The 19508-nt window shown below is 41.0% G+C and overlaps 1 protein-coding gene across 4 annotated transcripts in view; it reads right to left on the reverse strand.

Annotated features, from left to right (window-relative positions):
• Window positions 1-18125, reverse strand: part of fn1b (fibronectin 1b) — a 36440-nt gene extending 18315 nt beyond the window's left edge. The window contains exons 1-24 of one of the 4 annotated variants that reach the window (XM_077625071.1): window positions 17843-18124; window positions 16223-16348; window positions 15981-16118; window positions 15152-15283; window positions 14916-15053; window positions 13356-13502; window positions 13107-13289; window positions 12847-13029; window positions 11590-11766; window positions 10809-10964; window positions 10612-10740; window positions 10391-10534; window positions 8763-8884; window positions 7285-7453; window positions 7027-7203; window positions 6807-6935; window positions 6638-6727; window positions 5345-5539; window positions 3880-4158; window positions 2738-3001; window positions 2567-2661; window positions 1344-1512; window positions 1193-1279; window positions 903-1094 (exon numbers count right to left, since the gene is read on the reverse strand). In XM_077625071.1, the coding sequence (XP_077481197.1) occupies window positions 903-1094; window positions 1193-1279; window positions 1344-1512; window positions 2567-2661; window positions 2738-3001; window positions 3880-4158; window positions 5345-5539; window positions 6638-6727; window positions 6807-6935; window positions 7027-7203; window positions 7285-7453; window positions 8763-8884; window positions 10391-10534; window positions 10612-10740; window positions 10809-10964; window positions 11590-11766; window positions 12847-13029; window positions 13107-13289; window positions 13356-13502; window positions 14916-15053; window positions 15152-15283; window positions 15981-16118; window positions 16223-16348; window positions 17843-17984 (3763 nt within the window). In that variant the 5' untranslated portion in view covers window positions 17985-18124. Of the gene's footprint in view, window positions 1-902; window positions 1095-1192; window positions 1280-1343; window positions 1513-2566; window positions 2662-2737; window positions 3002-3879; window positions 4159-5344; window positions 5540-6637; window positions 6728-6806; window positions 6936-7026; window positions 7204-7284; window positions 7454-8762; window positions 8885-10390; window positions 10535-10611; window positions 10741-10808; window positions 10965-11589; window positions 11767-12846; window positions 13030-13106; window positions 13503-14915; window positions 15054-15151; window positions 15284-15980; window positions 16119-16222; window positions 16349-17842 lie in introns of all 4 variants that reach the window. The other 3 variants (XM_077625088.1, XM_077625061.1, XM_077625081.1) reach the window with 3 other exon arrangements.
• Window positions 18126-19508: the final 1383 nt, after the last annotated feature.

A 19508-nucleotide genomic window follows, 5' to 3' on the forward strand; every position in this document is an offset into this window, starting at 1 on the left:
CCAGCCACGTGAAATGAAATCATTAATAATTAAATGATGAAATAGAAGGTGGCTTTGAAAAAGTGCAGATTTCAGGGGTGATTTGGAATCCATTTCGATGGGAGGGGCGAGTGAACAAATTGGAAGACGAGCCCTCCCACTTTTGGAAAATTGGGATTTTAATCGTTTTATTAAGGCAAGGGTGTCAGACTCGGGTTGGTTCGCGGGCCGCTTTAACGTCAACTTGATTTCACGTGGGCCGGACCATTTTAGATATAATATTTAGATTTTTTTTATTATAAATGGATTAAAAGAACTGGATTAAAGGCCCTGAATATTCTGGTAGTCATCCATTGTGATATTACCAGAGAAAACTAATAACCACCTTGCAGATTCCTGCATATTAAGTCTTATTTGTAATTAATTTCTGCGCATATAAGCCTCACCCTGGATTCAGTCATAATTTTTTTCCGACAAATACGGCCTATATGCGAGAAAATACGGTGATTACAATATTAGGAGAATGAAGTCATCCATTGTGATATTACCAGAGAAAACTAATAACCACCTTGCAGATTCATGCATATTAAGTCTAATTAATTTATGCGCATATAAGCCGTACCCTGGATTCAGTCATCATTTTTTTGAACGACAAATACGGCCTATATGCGAGAAAATACGGTGATTACAATATTAGGAGAATGAAGTCATCCATTGTGATATTACCAGAGAAAACTAATAATCACGTTGCAGATTTGTGTATATGAAGTCTAATTAATTAAAAATACAGTTTGACTACTTTATCGGCACTAGCCGATACCAATAAGTAAATTATGGCAGTTTTAATGACCCAAAACACCCATTTTGCTAATAGTAGCGGCCATAACATTTCCGCAAAGTTAACTTTTCCTCGTAGCACCTACCTGTGGTGATGATGGTGGACACGGGCAGACTTTCCAAATGGTCCTTGACGGCGAAGACGCTGATGTTGTACTCCATCCCGAGGTTGAGGTTCTCCAGCACGCATGAGGTCTGATCGGCCCTCACCAACTCTTCCAAGCTGTTTCCTTTCTGGCCGCCATTGGGGGTGCTGGACACCCGGTAGCCCGTGATATCTGCAAAGGCGGCGGTTGGAAAAGAGACGTCACAATTCGCCCGTCGGGAGATTTACGGGAAAAGGTCAAAGTCTAGACTCGGCGGGGTCGATATTTACCCGGTGTTTTGGAGGCGGTCCAGTGGACGGCCAAATCTCCCGTGTCCGAGTTGGTCTGGACTCTCAGGTCAGTGGGAGGAGACAAAGCTACGGGGCGAGGAGATGGTTGAGGCTGTGGAAATGATTGAACCCCGACGTGACGTGCACTCACCGGTGACCACGTTGCGGGTGACGGGGTTTCCGCGGGGGCGTCCGTTGAAGATGGGTTGGACTTTGTAAGTGTACGGAGTTCCGGGAATCAGACCGCTGACTTGAAGCTGGCCGTTGTCCGAGGTCTTGTGTTTCGGGGACTCTCCTTGTTGGCTGGGGAGAACAGACAGCTGGGAAGAAGGATTAGAGTTTTATTATTTTTAATTTTTTAAATTACATTTTGTCCCGAAATGAGAAAAGCACACATTGCTGAAGACGTGAGGCTATAGTGGACATCAATTCAAAATGTATCATTAGCTAAGCATTAGGCTAACGCCAGGACAGGGCTAGGGAACCTATGGCTCGGGAGCCACATGTGGCTCTTTCCACGGGTGCATATGGCTCTTCGCAAACCTTGTGAGGTAAAATATGGAAATGACTGGTGAGAGAGCCGAGTCCCGAACGCACCAATAGGAGCGTCACGTCGACACTGTGGCGTTGACGCTAGCTCTAGCGCCGCTTTAATCATAATTTAGTTTTTCATTACTCTTCTGCATGCATAGTCTCGTTGATACTGATTGGTTAGCAATAGCATAACAATGTTGTCAAATAATTCAGAGACCCCAAAAAAACATTTTCATGTATTTTTACTGAAGAAAGGCTCTCAAGAAATAACATTAGAAAAAATAAATTGTTTATGTCTCTCTCTGTCAAAAAGCTTCCCGACCCCTACACCAGAAGCTAATGTCATATATATTTAAAGTATATTCTCACCAATTTATAGCCGAACTGGCATTATTCACAGTAATCATATATTCCTTTCTTTTATTAGTCAAGTCTTGTATTTAAACTTTTTGCTCATTGTAAATGCTAACTCTAAATGCTATGTCCTCACTAGCTAGCTGTATTCACAACTTTTTGCTCATTTTAAATGCTAACTCCATATGCTATGTCCTCACTAGCTAGCTGTATTCACAAACGTTTTGCTCATTTTAAATGCTAACTCCGTGTGCTATATCCTACTAGCTAGCTGTATTCACAACTTTTTGCTAATTTTAAATGCTAACTCCGTATGCTATGTTCTCACTAGCTAGCTGTACTATTCACAACAGGTTTCTGGGATATTTCCCAGATGGACTGGTGAAGTATTTACGTGACGGAATTATGGAAAAGTGTGCCATTTTTAAAATAATAATAATAACGAAGCCATTGAAGAATGGCAAAACTAAAGTTATCAAGTCCTACCTTGTAGCTAAACCTGCGAAGCGGCGTCCAAGTAATGATGATGGCGGTATCGGTGACTTCTGTGTTGAAAACCGGTGCGTTTCCCATTTGGGGTGCTGGAAAACAGGAGAGAAAAATGGCGACCGATCGTCAAGTTTGCTCAACTGGAGAAATGTGGTTTCTGGCGCCGACCTGTGGTGAAATACGTGGTGGTGGGCTCGCTGAGTACGCCGTCCAGCTCCGAGTGCAGGACGGCGGTGTAATCGGTTTCGGGCCGCAAATTCCTCAGGGCGTATTGGGTGACCCCGCCGGGGATTCTCTTCTCGATGGGGTTGGAGCCCTGGACGCTCAGGAAGAGGCGATAGCCCGACACCACGGCACGGGGGGATTCCCAGATGACCAGGGTGCTGTCGGGACCCACGTCGGTGAACTGGACGTTGCTGGGGGAGTCCGGTTCTGAGGGGAGGATAAAAGTATGGATGCGATTAAATCGAGGGATTTGACTTAAAAAAAAGAAAAGCCTCTGAATAAAAAATTGCTGCGTCAGTGAATGGTTTAAGGCTGTTGTAATGGTTCGCTTTGCAAGTGCTGTACAGTTGATTATCACAAATTCACTTCTTTGCGATTTTTTTCTATTACCGTATCTTCACGACTATAAGGCGCACTTAAGTCTTAAATTTTCTCCAAAATAGACAGGGTGCCTTATAATCCAGTGTGCTTTATATATGGAAAAAAAATTAAAATGTGTCATTCATTGAGGGTGCGCCTTATAATGCGGTGCGCCTTATAGTCGTGAAAATACAGTATTTTTTTTTAAATTAAAGTTTAAAAACTCCCCTGTCTGCCACTCGCTACTACAGTGGTACCTCGACATACGAGTGCCCCGACATAATAACAAAATTAGAATTAAGTTTACTGTAAGGTTAGATTAAACCTATTTTTGAGTGTGTCTGCATCGTAATCTAAATTCATTTAAATTTTTGTTATGTTACAAGCGCGGTGCCGTGCAAAAAGTTTCTCGCTACGCTAGCAGAAACGTTTCATGTACGAGTGACTGTAAGTACATTGTAGATAATATACTCATGATATATTTTTACATGTATATATATATATTTTTTTTTTAAATTTGCATTAAACCTTGACGCTAACCGTAAAAATAAATGCAATGACAAGCACAAACCATTATTTCTTACTTTTACATCTCCTAAAATGATTCCAAAACAACCCGATCTCTCGATTAATAGAACTAATTTCTCGTTAGACGAATCAATTACCTTAATAGAAAATTCCACGGGTGATTTGTGTCGTGCGAGTGAGCGTTTTTGCAGACTTACTGGTAACCATCTCGCCCATGAGCGGCTCGCTCTCCACGCCGCCGTTGATGGCGTAGACGTAGAAGCGGTAGAGCGTGCCCGGCTGCAGGTGGGTGACGTCGGCGTAGGCGTTGGGCGAGACGGGCAGCTGGAGGGGGCGGATCTCGCTGCCGTCGGGGCCCACGGGGGAGAAGGTGACCCTGTAACCCGTCACCTCGCTGGGTGGGCCGTTCCACGTGATGGTGATTTTCACATCCGTCACCTCGTAGAACTGAAGGTCGGTGGGCGGGGCCACTTCCTCTGTGGTAAAAAGAAGGGATCTTCACTAAAGGTCTAAACGACAGACTTTAGAAATTGTGCGGGTGAAAATGTTCAGATGTTTTTTTTGGAGTAAAGCGGGTTATTCAAAAGTTTTCATAATGAACGGTTTAATTTATTTATTTACTGCTATCCATTTAAATCACTTTGTACCTAGATTAGATTAGATAACTTTATTCATCCCGTATTTGGGACATTTTACTGTCACAGTAGCAAGAGGGTGAGAATACAGACACGGGAAAAGACATGTTAGACATAAATAAATAAGTAATATTAAGTTAATTAAAAAAAAAATATATATATATATATATAAATAAAGAAATAAGTAATAAATAAGTTAATGAAAAAAATATAAATAAATAAATAAGTAAATGGGAAAAAATATAAATAAATAAATGAAAAAAATATAAATAAATAAGTTAATAAAAAAACAAAAATATAAATAAATAAGCGTGTAGTAGAACTTATTTATGTGACCACTTCATTTAATGTTGACTACTTATCTGTGTTGACTACTACCTAGTTATGTTGACTTTTTATTTATTATGTTGACTAATTATTTATTATTAGTTATTGATTATTGATCTGTTTAAATCTCATTACACTTGTATAATGCATATTTCAAGGCATTCCATTCAATTCAGTTTAAGTTCAGCTACGTTGCTAAACTTGAATTTTAGCGCCTATTAACGGTTGAGCTGTGAACTGCATGTGTTGAAACATCTTAACTTTTAGTTTGGGCTGCTTTTTATTGAAGTGGTTGGGTAATTATTAAAATAATCTCGAAAAAAATGATTAATAACAATAATAATGACTATTTTTTTATGAATTACCACCTTTAAAGAAGTCCATTATTACTTTCAAATAGTGGTCCACTTGAGTGAACAATGTCCCTGAAAGCGTTAAACAAACACTAGAATTTTTTCTCTCCACCAAAACATCTGGTTTTACTTTTGAAAGCCTAATAAACATTGTTTTTGTTCGCCTGACCATCAGATAAGAACTGAAAGAGCACATTTATTTTCTGTTCTGCTCTCCTCTGCTTGCGAGAACATTCTTTTCCCTTTCCGAGATACAACGGGAGGTCATTTTGGGGACATCATGTTCTCAGGTGGTTACAAAATTTTAAAAAAAAACATCTATGCGGTGTTTGTCCAATCCAAAGTACCTGGCTTAGAAGACCCGGTGGTTTGGACCTGGACGAAAACGGGCTGGCTCTCCAGGTTCTCCTCCACGGCAAAGATGCTGATGTTGTAGAGCACGCCCGGGTGAAGGTCGACCAGGTTGACGGAGGTCTCCGAATCGGGCAGGTTCAGCTCGGTGCTGCTGCCCTCCAGCGAGGGCGTGTAGACCACGCGGTAACCTGATGGGGCACGTGGACAAACAGGTGTTTAAAAAAAAGCCAGGGGTTTGCAAACTTTTGGGCTGGCTGGGGGGCCGTTTTCGGGGAAAAAGGAAATACAGTGGTACCTCCTCATACGACCGCTCGTCATACGACATTTTCGTGGTACGACGAAAATTTCGATCGAATAATTCGCTCGCGATACGATTAAAATTTCCAGATGTGACCAAGCCAGGTAGCCATGACATGAGAGGCTGTTTATCATTGTAGCGCACTGTCTTTTTTTTGCTGCATCTCTTTCTTGTATAACAATATCTACGAGCACTGAACGATTAATTCAGACGAGTTTCGACCAGGAAACGCACAACGTGCATGCGCGGGCAAAAAGAGGGCTTTCTGGGTAATGAAGTATACTCGTGCACACAACACCCATAGGCAATGGGAACCTTTCTCAGAATAAAACTTCATTACCCACAATCAATACGTGGGTAGGCTCAGCTGTTGCATTTCCTGTTATTATTATCTAATACAAGGAGTATGATATTACTTCTCGTTCGCTGCTCATAAGAACATCCAGCGGCACTGGCTCGCAATTCACTCTTTGTAATATTTCTGGTCGCAACTCTCTCTCTCATAGGCGCCGTTCAAAGCGGTTGCGACCAGAGCTATTACAACGAGGGAGTTGCGAGCCGGTCCTCCTGATGTTCTTATGAGCAGCGGAGCGATGGCTAATATGTACTACAAGACTATTTCTCGTTGGCAAGTGGTCGTGGGTTATCCCATTGTGAGGACATTTGTGTGAATCATTTTCGGAATATTTTGATGGGAATACGTAGTACAACAGCAAACAGCCCATCGATAGGTACCTTACGACTCGTACGGTGTTTGTAAGGTTTTTGGGGGGTTTGTAAGGGGAATCATAATCATTTATAAGGGCAGTTATCGGCAGAGGTTGACACGTATGCTATATGCGAGAAAATACGGTATTTCATAAGGTTATGTGGAAGACGGGATGTCGTTCGGACGCCTCTACTTAAGAAATTGACCAGGAAGTTTGCAGGAATGTGAACGGGAGCCTAAATCAAGATACAAAAATGACTTGTAGTTTTTTTTTTTTACCAGTAATAGGAGCTTGAGGTTTGGACCATCTGATGCGGATCGACGTCTCGCCGACGTCATCGATAGTGTGACGAGTGGGAGTGTCTGGAGCTGTGAAGAAAAGAACGAGGATTTTTTGTTTTTAGCAACCGTCGTACCACAAGTTCGCCAGAAGTCATTTGAAGCCTACCTGTGGTCTGCGAAGTGGACAAGATGAGGGTGGCGTCCCCATCATCCGGAAGTTCGTAAACGTTGACGTTGTAGCGGCGCCCCGGCAGAAGGTCGGCGATGGTGACCGATGTGGTCGATCGAGGAAGGTCTGAAACGCCAACGAAGAACCTTGAATTAGCATTTGCGGGGGGGGGTGGAGCTCCGCATTTAGGCGACGTGTTTTTTTGGATTTGTTTTACCCAAGACTTGGCGTTGCGCGCCCTGTTCGCTGAGCTCGTACTCCACCCTGAAACCGGAGATGGTGGACGACGCCGAGGTCCAGGAGACCACGAAGCTGTTGGAGGTGATCTCGGTCACCGATTCCGAGGTGTCCACCATTGGCGGGGGTTTGTTGGTCTCGCCTTCCGACGTTTCCACTTGAGACGGAGACGGAAATGAGGTCTGGGTCGGGTCTAAGGACTGGAGTTACTCGGTCTTTTTGGTCCAGGTTTACTCACGGGAACCGTGGTTGGTGGTGAAGTCGAAACGCGTGACCTCGCGTTGGCCGTAGCGGAGGATGCTGATGAGCTGACCCTCGTAGGTGACCCCGGGACGCAGGCCGGCGATGGTGTAGGTGTTCAGGTGACCAGGGACCACCACCTCTTTCCAGGGGTTGCGGGAATTTTTCTAGAAAATCAAAAACTACTTTTACTGGAAGGTTTCAAATCATTGAACTATCCTTCAATGGTAAGTAACAAAGTGTTTTGGGCACAAAATGGCTGTCGCTTCAAAACCTATTTTGGGAGGACCTGGTCTGGTTTCGGACACAGGATATATATATATATATATATATATATATATATATATATATATATATATATATATACATATATATATATATATATATATATATACATATATACATATACACATATATACATATACACACATATATATATATATATATATATATATATATATATATATATATATATATATATATATATATATATATATATAAATATAAATATATATATATATATATCCTGTGTCCGAAACCAGACCAGGTCCTCCCAAAATAGGTTTTGCGTAAAATAAATAAGCGTTTTATCTGTTTATCTTTTCTCTATTATAAAATAAATGACCGTGTCGGCCGCATTGTCTTGCGTCATGGCGTCATGGCGCCATGGCGTTAGGGTGTCATTTAATCTGTTTATCTTTTCTCTATTTTGAAATAAATGACCATGTCGGCCGCATCGTCTTGTGTCATGATGTAATGGCGCCATGGAGTTAGGGTGTTATAGTATTTCATCTTTTGTCACCTTGCAGTTTCGTGCATGTCAAGTCTAATTTGTGCGCATATAAACCGTACCTTCGATCCGGTCATCATTTTTCTGAGCGACAAATACGGCGTATATGCCAGAAAATCGTGTGCGGCCGATTGGTCGCCGGTCTTTTGGTCGCCCGGACCGCGACAACGGGCGACCAAAAGACCGACGATCAAAAGACCGGCGACAAAACAAGGTAAAACAAGACGGTCTACGCATGAATAAAAGCCAACAATGGCCATGAGCAGTTTCACTGAGCCGACGTGTGATAGTGTATAAGAGTTTGTATGCACATGCGCTGTCCCTTTAAGAAGCGACGTCAGTCCGGCAGGGTCTTAACAAGTTCTCCAACAAAAAACAATAAAAGTCCGGGAAATTTGGAGCTTTTCTTTAGCCTAATAATTAATAGGGCATTAAGTATGTCTAAAGAGTCATTCACAGTTTGTATTTAGGGAATTTGAGCAAAGATTTCAATGGTAATTATCAATAACCTTACGGGCGACCAAAAGACCGGCGACCAAAAGACCGGCGACCAATCGACCGTGTACCCAGAAAATACGGTACTTTGACGATTCGCCCCCCTCCCCTGTCAAAATGGGCTAGCACGGCGAATGAGAGAAACAAGCCCTAACTCCGCCCCCACGCCCACATCAAAAGGTTAAACTCACAATCTTCCACTTGAGGATGTACTGCGTGATCTGAAGCGAGGAGGGAGGGCTCCACTGGATGGGGTGCGAGTCGGGCTGCTTGCCCGCCTCCGTGATGATGACCTGAACTGGCCGATGACCACCTGGAAAGTTGCGGCGAGACATGATGAGGAGCTGAAGAGCTGAGGAGCGTTAACACGGCGGTGCGAGGGCGGCTGCAGGTGAAAGGTGGCTTTTGTGCCACCTTGGCACGACCCCACCACCGACGCGCAAACGCCCCGGCGCTGTGACATCACACTTGACTACTATGTTGGCCGCTATTTACCGTGTCTGCCCAAAATGTCTTGGTTGCGACATTCAAGGGGGGGGGGGGTTGTGAACTTTTGCAAAACGCCAATTTTTCGCCATTTTAAAACATTGTGACCTCACAATAGGGGTGTCGAACTCAATTTTTTTTGGTCGCGAGCCACGTGGTAGAGGGCGTTATGTCTTTTTCTTTTTTAATTAGGTTGCCAAAATTCATCGATGAATGAATTGACAGCTTTTTTTGATGGTGGAGAGATTATTTTGGGATGTTAAAATGAGTACAAATCTTCTCTTTGAGGCCCTTAATAGCAAATATTCTCTATAAATTTGTTTTGAGGGCAAATATTACACGTATCATATGTTTTAACCTTTTGGTTTTTATTTATAAAGAGTAAATTTTGCGGTTTTAAAAATCTGTTTGTTTACAGTGAAAAATAAAAGGGCAAAGAGGAAACATTTTAGATATAATATTTAGATTTTTTTTTTAATCGGATGAAAAGAACTGGATTGAAGGCCTTGAATATTCAGTTTGTTTTAGTGTGCATCATTTTGGGAATATTTTGAAAGGAAGACAAAAGCAAACAACCCTCGATTGGTTGCATCTGAAAGTCAGGGTGGAGGCGGGGCCAATAGAGCCAAGAAAAGGTAGAAGAAAGGTATACAAATTGAAAGAAAAATTAGAATTAAGTTTAGTGTAAGGTTAGATTTCATTTATTTTTGAGTGTGTCTGCATCGTAATCCAAATTCATTTAAATTTATTGATGTTATGTTACAAGCGTGTTGCCATGCAAAAAAAATCTGTCTAATTTTAGTACTATTAAAAAACATTTTAGTGCAATTAAACCACTAGTTATTTGTTACTTTGTTAAAAGATGGCGAATTAGAAGAAATAAAACATTTTTTTTCCAATCCAATATCCTGTTTTGGGTGTTTTTTCAGAGGGTTGGAACCAATTCATTTGTCTTTAGTTCATTTCTATGGGAAACGTTGATTTGAGTTACGAGTAAATTAACATACGAGCTCAGTCCCGGAACGCATTAAGCTCGTATCTCGAGGTACCGCTGTACAGATAAAAAGACCAGGACCGACACTTTTGAAAATCCACTGCGAGACCAAGACCTTCAAAACCGGCCCAGAACCCACAAGTACATTTGAGTTCATTCCTATGGGAAACGTTGATTTGAGTTACGAGTAAATCGACATACGAGCTCAGTCCCGGAACCAATTAAGCTCGTATCTCGAGGTACCACTGTCCATGAAATCATAGATTGTACTGTGACAAGACTCAAATCCAAATCCCCGTAAACCCACAAGAAGAAGGAGCCGTTTCCGAGGTTTCCCACCTTGGTGATCCTGCTGGGGCTCACACCTCATTTCTCCGATCCCGTTGCCGTAGCAATAACAGCGGTAGTGCAGGCCGTGGATAACTTTGTCCCACGACTCGCCGATTTGATAGAAGGCCCTGGTCTGGGGCTCCTGACACTGATCTTTTGGGGGCGCCAGAAAATGACAAATAGTCAGTTTTTTCTTAAAACGCGGACATTAAAGCGTTCTTCTCCCTTACCGATGGCGTCGCACTTCCAGCGTCCTCGACCTTGGCCGTAGCAGGTGCAGTTCATCATGTAGCCCTCGTCGTGGCGCTTGGAGAACTCTTGGTTGACGTCGTAGGTCAAACCCTCCACGATGCATTGATCTGGAGACGGCCCAAGTGAGAAAAGAAGGCGCCCCGCCCGGTCTTTCCCGCCCGACCTCTTTTCGTACCTCGCAGCTGCGAGTGGGCGATGCAATTCCACTCCCCGCGACCTCCCCCCAGGCAGGTGCATTCCATCATGTGACCCATCACGTCGTGGCGTTTGTCCCACTTGTCTCCGACGCGGTACATGACTCCGTCGTTGGTGGTGCACACCTCCTCGTGGGCTGAGGGAACGGACGGGGAAATAAAAACCGTGTGAGAAGCTTGAGCGTTTCAGACTCGTTTCTGTGCGATGTTTCATATTGTTGGGAAATCATTTTTTAGACATTAAAATTTGTTCAAATCTTCTTTTGGAGCCTCTATTTTCCTCAATTTTTTCATTTGCTTAGATGTTTTTTAATAAAAAAAGGAAGGGGATGGGAAATATATATATATTTTTTTACATCAAAAAAATAGTCAATACAGTAATCCCTCGAATCTCGCGGCCTCACTACATTGCAGATTTCTTTCTGAACCGGATCCTGTCATTTCTTTCTAATTTGCGTTTTTTTTGTCTGGTCTACATTACATTAACCGCGATAATCGAGGGATTACTGTATTTATTTACAGTGAAAACTAAAATGGGTGAAAGTGTAAACATTGTCGGTCCTATTTGTATATTTGTCTAAATTTTCGATTTTGAAGAAAAGAGACATAAATAACTAGAAGGGGTGCTGGAGCCTATTCCAGCTGAATATGCAAATTTCATCTAATTTGAGCAAAACCAACATTTTTCTTTGTTTAGTGGCGCTTATTCAGCAAGATGCTAATTGAACAATAAAACCTAGAGACTCGGCTTGGGACGCTCACCGGCCATGGGACAGAATCCAAAGTGTTGATCGGCGTCGTAGTTGTAGGTGGTCCCGCACCACTTCATGTTATCGCGACGTCCGTCCGAGGTGCAGTCGGTGTAGTTGCGCCCGCTGTAAAGGTAGGGGAAGTGGCAAAGGGCGCCGTTGGCGTTGCCCCCTCGTGTGGCCACGATGGCTGTTGAAAAAAATTAATTAATTCAAATAATTGTATAATATTGCGGTGGGACTCCTGGGTTCAAATCCAGGTGGATCCACCTGTGTGGCATTTCCATGTACATCCATCCATCCTGACTTTTACTCCGCACAGATTTCCGTGGCTACAAGCTTGAACACCCCATCGATTACGCCACTTGTGTCAAAGTGGCGGCCCGGGGGCCAAATCTGGCCCGCCGCATCATTTTGTGTGGCCCGGGAAAGTCAATGATGAGTGGCGACTTTCTGTTTTAGGATCAAATTCAAATGAAGAGTATAGATGTATATTACATTTCCTGATTTTCCCACTTTTAAATCAATAATTGTCATTTTTGAATCATTTTTTCTGTGTTTTTAGTTCAAAAATTATTTTGTAAAAACTTAAAATATATTTTTAAAAAGCTAAAATCATTTTTTTTTAGATCTATAAAAAACTGAATATTTAGGGATTTTAATCCAGTTCTTTTAATCCATTTATAAAAAAAAAGTCTAAATATTATTTCTAAAATGGTCCGATGTATAGTAAATTTCCTGATTTTCCCCCTTTTAAATCAATAAGTCATTTTTTAATCCATTTTTCTGTGTTTTTAGTTCAAAAATCATTTTGTAAAATCTAAAAATATATATTAAAAAAAGCCAAAATAAACATTGTTTTAGATCTATAAAAAACGGAATATTCAGGGTTTATAATCCAGTTCTTTTATTCCATCTATAAAAATAAAACAAATCTGAATATTATATCTAAAATGGTCCGCTGTATATTAAATTTCCTGATTTTCCCCCTTTTAAATCAATAATTGTAATTTTTAAATCCATTTTTCTGTGTTTTTAGTTCAAAAATCATTTTGTAAAATCTAAAAATATATTTAAAAAAGCTAAAATAAAAATTGTTTTAGATCTATAAAAACTGAATATTCAGGGCTTTTAATCCAATTCTTTTAATCCATTTATTTAAAAAAAATCTAAATATTCTATCTAAAATGGTCCGGCCCACGTGAAATCAATTTGACGTTAAAGCGGCCCGCCAACCAACCCAAGTCTGACACCCTTGGATTACATGTACCGTTCTTGTCGGTGCAGTAAGAGTACTGCAGGTCCCTCTCGTAGTCCGAAGTGGTGGAGCACCACAACTGTCCGTCCGAGCGACCGTCCGTGGTGCACGAGTAGTACGTCTTCCCCATGTAAACGAAGGGGAAGACGCAGGGCTGCCCGTCCGAGTTGCCGCTGTACACCAGGTTGCGAGCCTCTGGGCGTCGGAAGAAAGACATTTTTTCCAGGTCACGGGAAGGTTTTGGGCGCTCGAACCGGGATTTTTCCGCTCACCCCACTCCTCGCAGCTGACGCCATTTCCCAAACAAGTGCAAAGCATCTGCTTGCTGCCCTGGTTTCGGATCCAACGCTGGCCGTGGTAGTACGTAGCTCCGGAGTCGGTGCGACAGGTTCCTTCCACGGTCGGCTCCGGTTGGTATTGCGGGGCGAGCGGGCTCACCACCACCGAACCGGATCCTGTCAAAGACGGGTGTGAGCGGAAGGAGGGATGGACGAATGGAGGGTTTGTTTTTTTCTTCTCACCCAGTCCCGCGTTGTGGCGCTCGCACTTCCATTCCCCGCGACCGTTTCCCAAACACAAGCATTGCAGCGTGTTGCCGTTGGCGTCGTTCTTGGACCAGGCGTCTCCGATGCGGTACGACGTTTGGGTTTCCTGGTCGTTGCAGCGGTCTGCTCGCAAACACATAAAAATGGTGACGTTTGGATAAAGGAATTTGGCCTATCTTGCATTTTTTTTAAAGTCAAACAATTCGACTTGAATGATCAAATTTAAAAAAAAAATTGAAGTAGTGTTGGCGTGATTCTGAAATTTTGGCAATATCACATTTTTTATTAAAATAGTAGTAATAGTCGTGATAATCTCTTAAATGTTACTAAAATTTGTGATAATCTCTTAAATGTTACTAAAACTTGTGATAATCTCTTTTAAATGTACAGCAGAAAGGGAATTGGGCATCTACTGTTATCTTTATATTCATTTTTTTAAGGCAGGCTGTGTAGCTGGCGGCCATCTTGGGTGGGGCGACTAGCGGTGAAAAAGTAGATCTTGAAAATGCATTTCTCAGTACTCGTTGCAGCGGTCTGCTTGCAAAGACATAAAAACGGTTACGCTTAGAAAAGGAAGTTGGCCTATCTCGCAATTTTGTTAACCGATTTGACTTGAATGACTTTTTTTTTTTTTAAATTAGGGCAATATCACATTTTTATCAAAATAGGAATAATACTCGTGATAATCTCTTTTAAATGTACAGCAGAAAGGGATTTAATTGGGTATCTACTGTTATCCTTATATTCATTTTTTAAGGCAGGCTGTGTAGCTGGCGGCCATCTTGGGTGGGGCGACTAGCGGTGAAAAAGTAGCTCTTGAAAATGTATTTCTCAGTACTCGTTGCAGCGGTCTGCTCGCAAATACACAAAAACGGTTACGCTTGGATAAGAAAGTTGGCCTATCTTGCTTTTTTTTTTTTTAAGTCAACCGGTGATCAAATAAAAAAAAAAAATTGTGAGTGTTGGAGTGAATCTGACATTTTGGCAATATCACATTTTTTATTAAAATACTACTAAAAATTGTGGTAATCTCTTTTAAATGTACAACAGAAAGGGACTTGGACATCTACTGTTATCTTTATATATATTTTTTTAAGGCAGCCTACGTAGCTGGCGGCCATCTTGTGTGGGGCGACTAGGGGTAAAAAAGTAGATCCTTTTCGCTACCCATACTCAATTTATCTAAAGTCTACTTGAATTCGAGTGACTTTTGTTCATTAATTTGAAATCAATATTGTAAGTAAACAAAAATTCAACTCAGTGAAGAAAAGAAGTCCCTCCAAGTGGAATTCAAATCCGGGCCAGCACGACGGCAGTCGAGCGCGCAGACAATAGAGCTAAACTTCTAGCTAGCAAAAGCTACATTGACAGAATTGACCATTTCAAGTTCAGTTTTCTCAGACGTTGACTTGATATTGCAAGTTAATGAAGTTAAGATTTCAGGCAACATGAGACTTGAAAACTAACTTTGACTAACAAACAGGAAGCTATATTTTGGACCGCATATGAGGAACAAAAGTGTGTTATTTTGCTTACTTCTTGAAGTACACGTGATACGGCCGTTGCCCTCGCCAAGACAGGTACAGTCCAGCATCATCCAACCTTGGTAGGGTTTCTCCCAGGTCTCCCCCACCACGTACGATGAGGCGGCGTTGTTGTCGTAGCAACGCTCGGCTGAAGAAAAGAGCTACGTTAGCTCACCTAGCGATAGACCTCCAGTACAAATGGATTGGAGGTCTGTCGGCGTCCATTTGTTAAGCGAATTTACTGACCCACAGGCTTGCAAGTCCACTCTCCTTTGGCGTTGCCGAGACAAACGCACTCCAGCATGTAATCGGCTGTGTCGTGAGGCCTCTGCCAGGTATCCCCGATTTTGTACGAATGTCCGCCTTCGTGGCAGCGATCTACGGAGAGAAAGTTTTCAACTCTTTTCGGTCAATTCACTATCTACGGAATAGGATTTGGGGACATTAAAGAGAAAAAAAAAGGTGGCCAAGATTCTGATTCTGTTCTCGAAATTCAAAGTTGATTCTGAGAATTCCAACTTGATTCTCAGAATGCCGACTTGATTCTCAGAATTCCGACCTGAATCTCAGAATTCCGGCTTGAGTCTGAGAATTCAGACTTGAATTTTAGAAATCAAACTTGAGTCTGAGAATTCAGACTGGAATTTTAGAATTCAGACTGGAGTCTGAGAATTCAGACTTGATTCTGAGAATTCAGACTTGATTCTGAGAATTCAGACTTGATTCTGAGAATTCAAAGTTGATTCTGAGAATTCAAAGTTGATTCTGAGAATTCAAAGTTGATTCTGAGAATTCAAAAGTGATTTTGAGAATTCAAAAGTGATTCTGAGAATTCAAAGTTGAGTCTGAGAATTCAGACTTGAGCCTGAGAATTCAGACTTGATTCTCAGAATTCAGACTTGATTCTCAGAATTCAGACTTGATACTCAGAATTCAGTCCTCCTTCTCAAAATTCTGACTGCCCAAATTCATACTTTATTCTCAGATTTCTGACATTAAAGTCAAGAAACCTTGGCCACATTTTCCTCCCCTAAGCCTTTTTGATGTCCCCCCTTGTCCAATCCCGGCAACTCACTTCCAATGGTGCAGCTGATCTTGCCCCGACCAGACCCAATGCAAGTGCAGTCCCACAATAATCCGTCCTTTGGTCTCTCGTAGGTTTCGCCCACCCGGTACGTCCGGTCATTGTACTTATCGTAACAAGATTCCTCCACTGAAGAAAAAAAAGGGCAGACAGGAAGCAGAAAAGAATAACAACATTTTCTTTCGACTGGGGTAATTAAGAAGTGTTTACAAAAGGGGCGGAGCTCTACTGACCTTCGGGTTTGGTTTTGCATTTAATGCCTTGCGCGCCATCGCAGGTGCACAAGAGCGTGCTGCCGCGGTAAGCTTTCTCCCACTGCTCGTTGACTCGGAACGAGCGACCGTTCTCCTCGCAGCCCACTGCGCGTGGTTAAAGCGTGGGTTAGTTAGTCAGCAAAATATCAAACAAAATATGAAAAGCTATATTGAAAGCCACGACCAATAAATAATGGACAGCAGACTAAAATCCTGTCAATGCCGAACAAAAAGACGGCAAAACTTTAAATATAATTTGCGTCGAACTTACGTCATACATCAACTTTTATCAGGGTTAAAAAAAACTATACCATATTGCTCTAAATTGAATGGAGAAAATATGATACGTTTGGCCCTATAGGGTTAATAATGTTCATTTTCTTTGCATAAAATTAGATGCGAATGCTCTAGCAAGCATGAATTAATGTTTTTTTTTTTTCATTCTGTAATTAACAGTATAAAAATATACATATATATGAGATGACTTTTGCCTAACACATAAAACATATTTTTTACTAATATTATTGATCAACTTCAGAGTTATTGGGGGCCACAAACTGATTAAGTTGTTGTTATTTATACATATCCACACACACAAAGTTCTTAGGCTATAGTTATCCATATAACTTAATATGTCACTTTAACAGATACTAATTCAGGGAGTTGTTACACAAATTACAGCTGTTAAATTGTTTAATAATTGTTCTGTGTTTCTGATCAATGAAAAACTCCAAATTCAACTAAAATATATACAATATATTATATATATATATATGTATATATATATATATATATATATATATATATATATATATAAAATATATATTATATATATATATATATAATATATATAAAATATATATTTTTTAGTTGAATTTGGAGTTTTTCATTGATCAGAAACCAAGAACAATTATTAAACAATTTAACAGCTGTAATTTATATGTAATATATATACAAAAAATACTCCTGTGCAACTTGCTTTTTTTTCTCTTCATTGTGGATTTTTTTGCCTGCAATTTATTAAACTGATATTATAATAAAGACGGTAATTATAATTGAGACCTGGCACAATACCAAATATGAATGCAATGGTGCAGAATAGCCCAAAATGTGATGGCTGTATGTGCCAGTTTTTTATTACAAAAAAATACTAATAAAACCCACATTCACATCCTTTATAAATAGAGTCATTGTGTTAACCCAAATCCATATCAAAATTAAAGATATCTGCTCCCAAAAAATGCTTAGAAATAGTTATTAGATTAGATGAGATAACTTTATTCATCCCGTATTTGGGAAATGTCTACTATTAATTTTCTAAAATTATTTTATTGTCATACATATAATATTTTATTAATCATACTAATTATTTTTAATTTTTTAAATGAGTATTATTGTGCCAAAATATCATGCGATACTGGAAAAAATATGTCTCCAGCCCCTCAAGTGAAATAAAAGCTAGTCTGAGGATAACAACAATAATAAACATGACATTCTCAAACTAAGTTACAGAAAATAGAAGTATATAGTATATAGAAAATTAACAAAAACTTAAGACAAAGAAGCAATAAGTGGTGGAAAAAGAAAAAAATAACCGACCTGGACTGACGGCTTCCGTGTGATGGAAATCGGGGAACACCTGATACTGTCCGCCCTGCCTTTTCTTCTTGGGGGCGCCGTGGACCAGTGCGCCGCACACGCACACCGCCAGCAGAAGTCTCGCCAGCGGGACGCCAGACATCTTGAGTACGAGACCGGCAAAAAAACTAAAGAGAAATGGGGAGCTGAGATTCTTCTCAGTGGCTTGTTGTTGTCCCCACTGTGCGAGGATGAGGAGATTCCAGCGTGGAGCTTATAAAGGCTGGCCATGGCTGGAATGCAACCTGCTGCTGGAAAGGGGGGAGGAGTCAGGGGGGGAGAAAGGAGGGGGGGACACAAAGGGGGAGTCTTCATTCGGCCACGCTCCCTTTTCCGGAAAACAAAGAGTGGGCAAAAATCAGTTATGTATGTGTCATTACAGTAATCCCTCGATTATTGCGGTTAATGTAGACCAGACATGGACGCGATAAACGAAAAACCGCAAAGTAGGGTCAACCCAATAAGATTTTTTTTTTTTACTTTTTACAGTGTGGATTTTTAGAAAGAATTTGAAGCTTTTTTGGGCGGGGGAATTTTTTGTTGTTGCCATTAACGTGAAAGAACATTTCCTCTCGCAAATTGTTTGAAGAAAAATAACATTCGGCAAAAGCTGCTCACTGGCCTTTTTTGTCGGGTCCATTTTTTGCGCCGAGCCTGACCGCACTTAACCAAACTTTGATGAACTCAGCATTTGTGCAGAGGGGGGAAAAAAAGAAAATGTAAATATTTGCGCGAAAGTCAAACCGGATTTTGGCAAGAATGGCGACTTTGGGGGCACGGCTTGAATTCCTGGCCTGGGAAGCCTCACTCTCAGATTTACTGTGCGGCTTTTGTTAAAACACGAAACGCGTACGCCTGCTCTATGTCAAGATGCGCTCTCGATATTTGACGAGCCTAAAAGTGGGGCTTCGATGCCCCATTTTTGAGGAACGGGGAGGGTTGGCGGCCCTATTTTGTGGGATGGCGGTCGGGACACCTCGTAAGCGTGATGACCTCGCTCATGTGAAACATGTGCGGGTGTTTTTTTTAATATTTTGGTTGGATGGGCTCTTTAACTTTGTTTATGCGCTTCTGCTGTAAATAAAAAGAGCTCGAGTTGACGTCCGATCCGTTTGGGAAGGGGAGGGTTGGCAATGAATGGATCGGCTAACAGGAAATGAGGGAAAATGTTTAGGATGCATTTACTTCCATTTTTGAGTTGACAGTAAAATACAGTAATCCCTCGATTAGCACCACTTCACTTATCACAAATTCATGACTTTGCGATTTTTTTCAGCGATTAATGATTAAAAATGTACTTATGTATTAATTTTTTTATTCTCGGCATATCAGACCCATTGCAGAAAAAAGTATGCATTTATTTATTTGTTTGTTTATTTGTTTATTTATATATATTTATATATTTATTTATTTATTACTTCAGTGCTAGAGTGGCTTCCGCTTACGAGTTTCAGCGTGGATTTTCCCACTTCTATGAACTTTAAAAATAAGAAATAATATAAATATATACTTTTTTTAAGTTCATAAAAATGTGAAAATCCACGCTGAAACGCGTAAGCGGAAGCCACTCTTGCTACTATGACTCAGCACTGAAGTAAAAGATAAATGAATACATAAATAAATAGAT

The sequence above is a fragment of the Stigmatopora argus genome, chromosome 2, assembly GCF_051989625.1.
Source record: "Stigmatopora argus isolate UIUO_Sarg chromosome 2, RoL_Sarg_1.0, whole genome shotgun sequence".
In the NCBI taxonomy this organism is placed as follows: domain Eukaryota; kingdom Metazoa; phylum Chordata; class Actinopteri; order Syngnathiformes; family Syngnathidae; genus Stigmatopora; species Stigmatopora argus.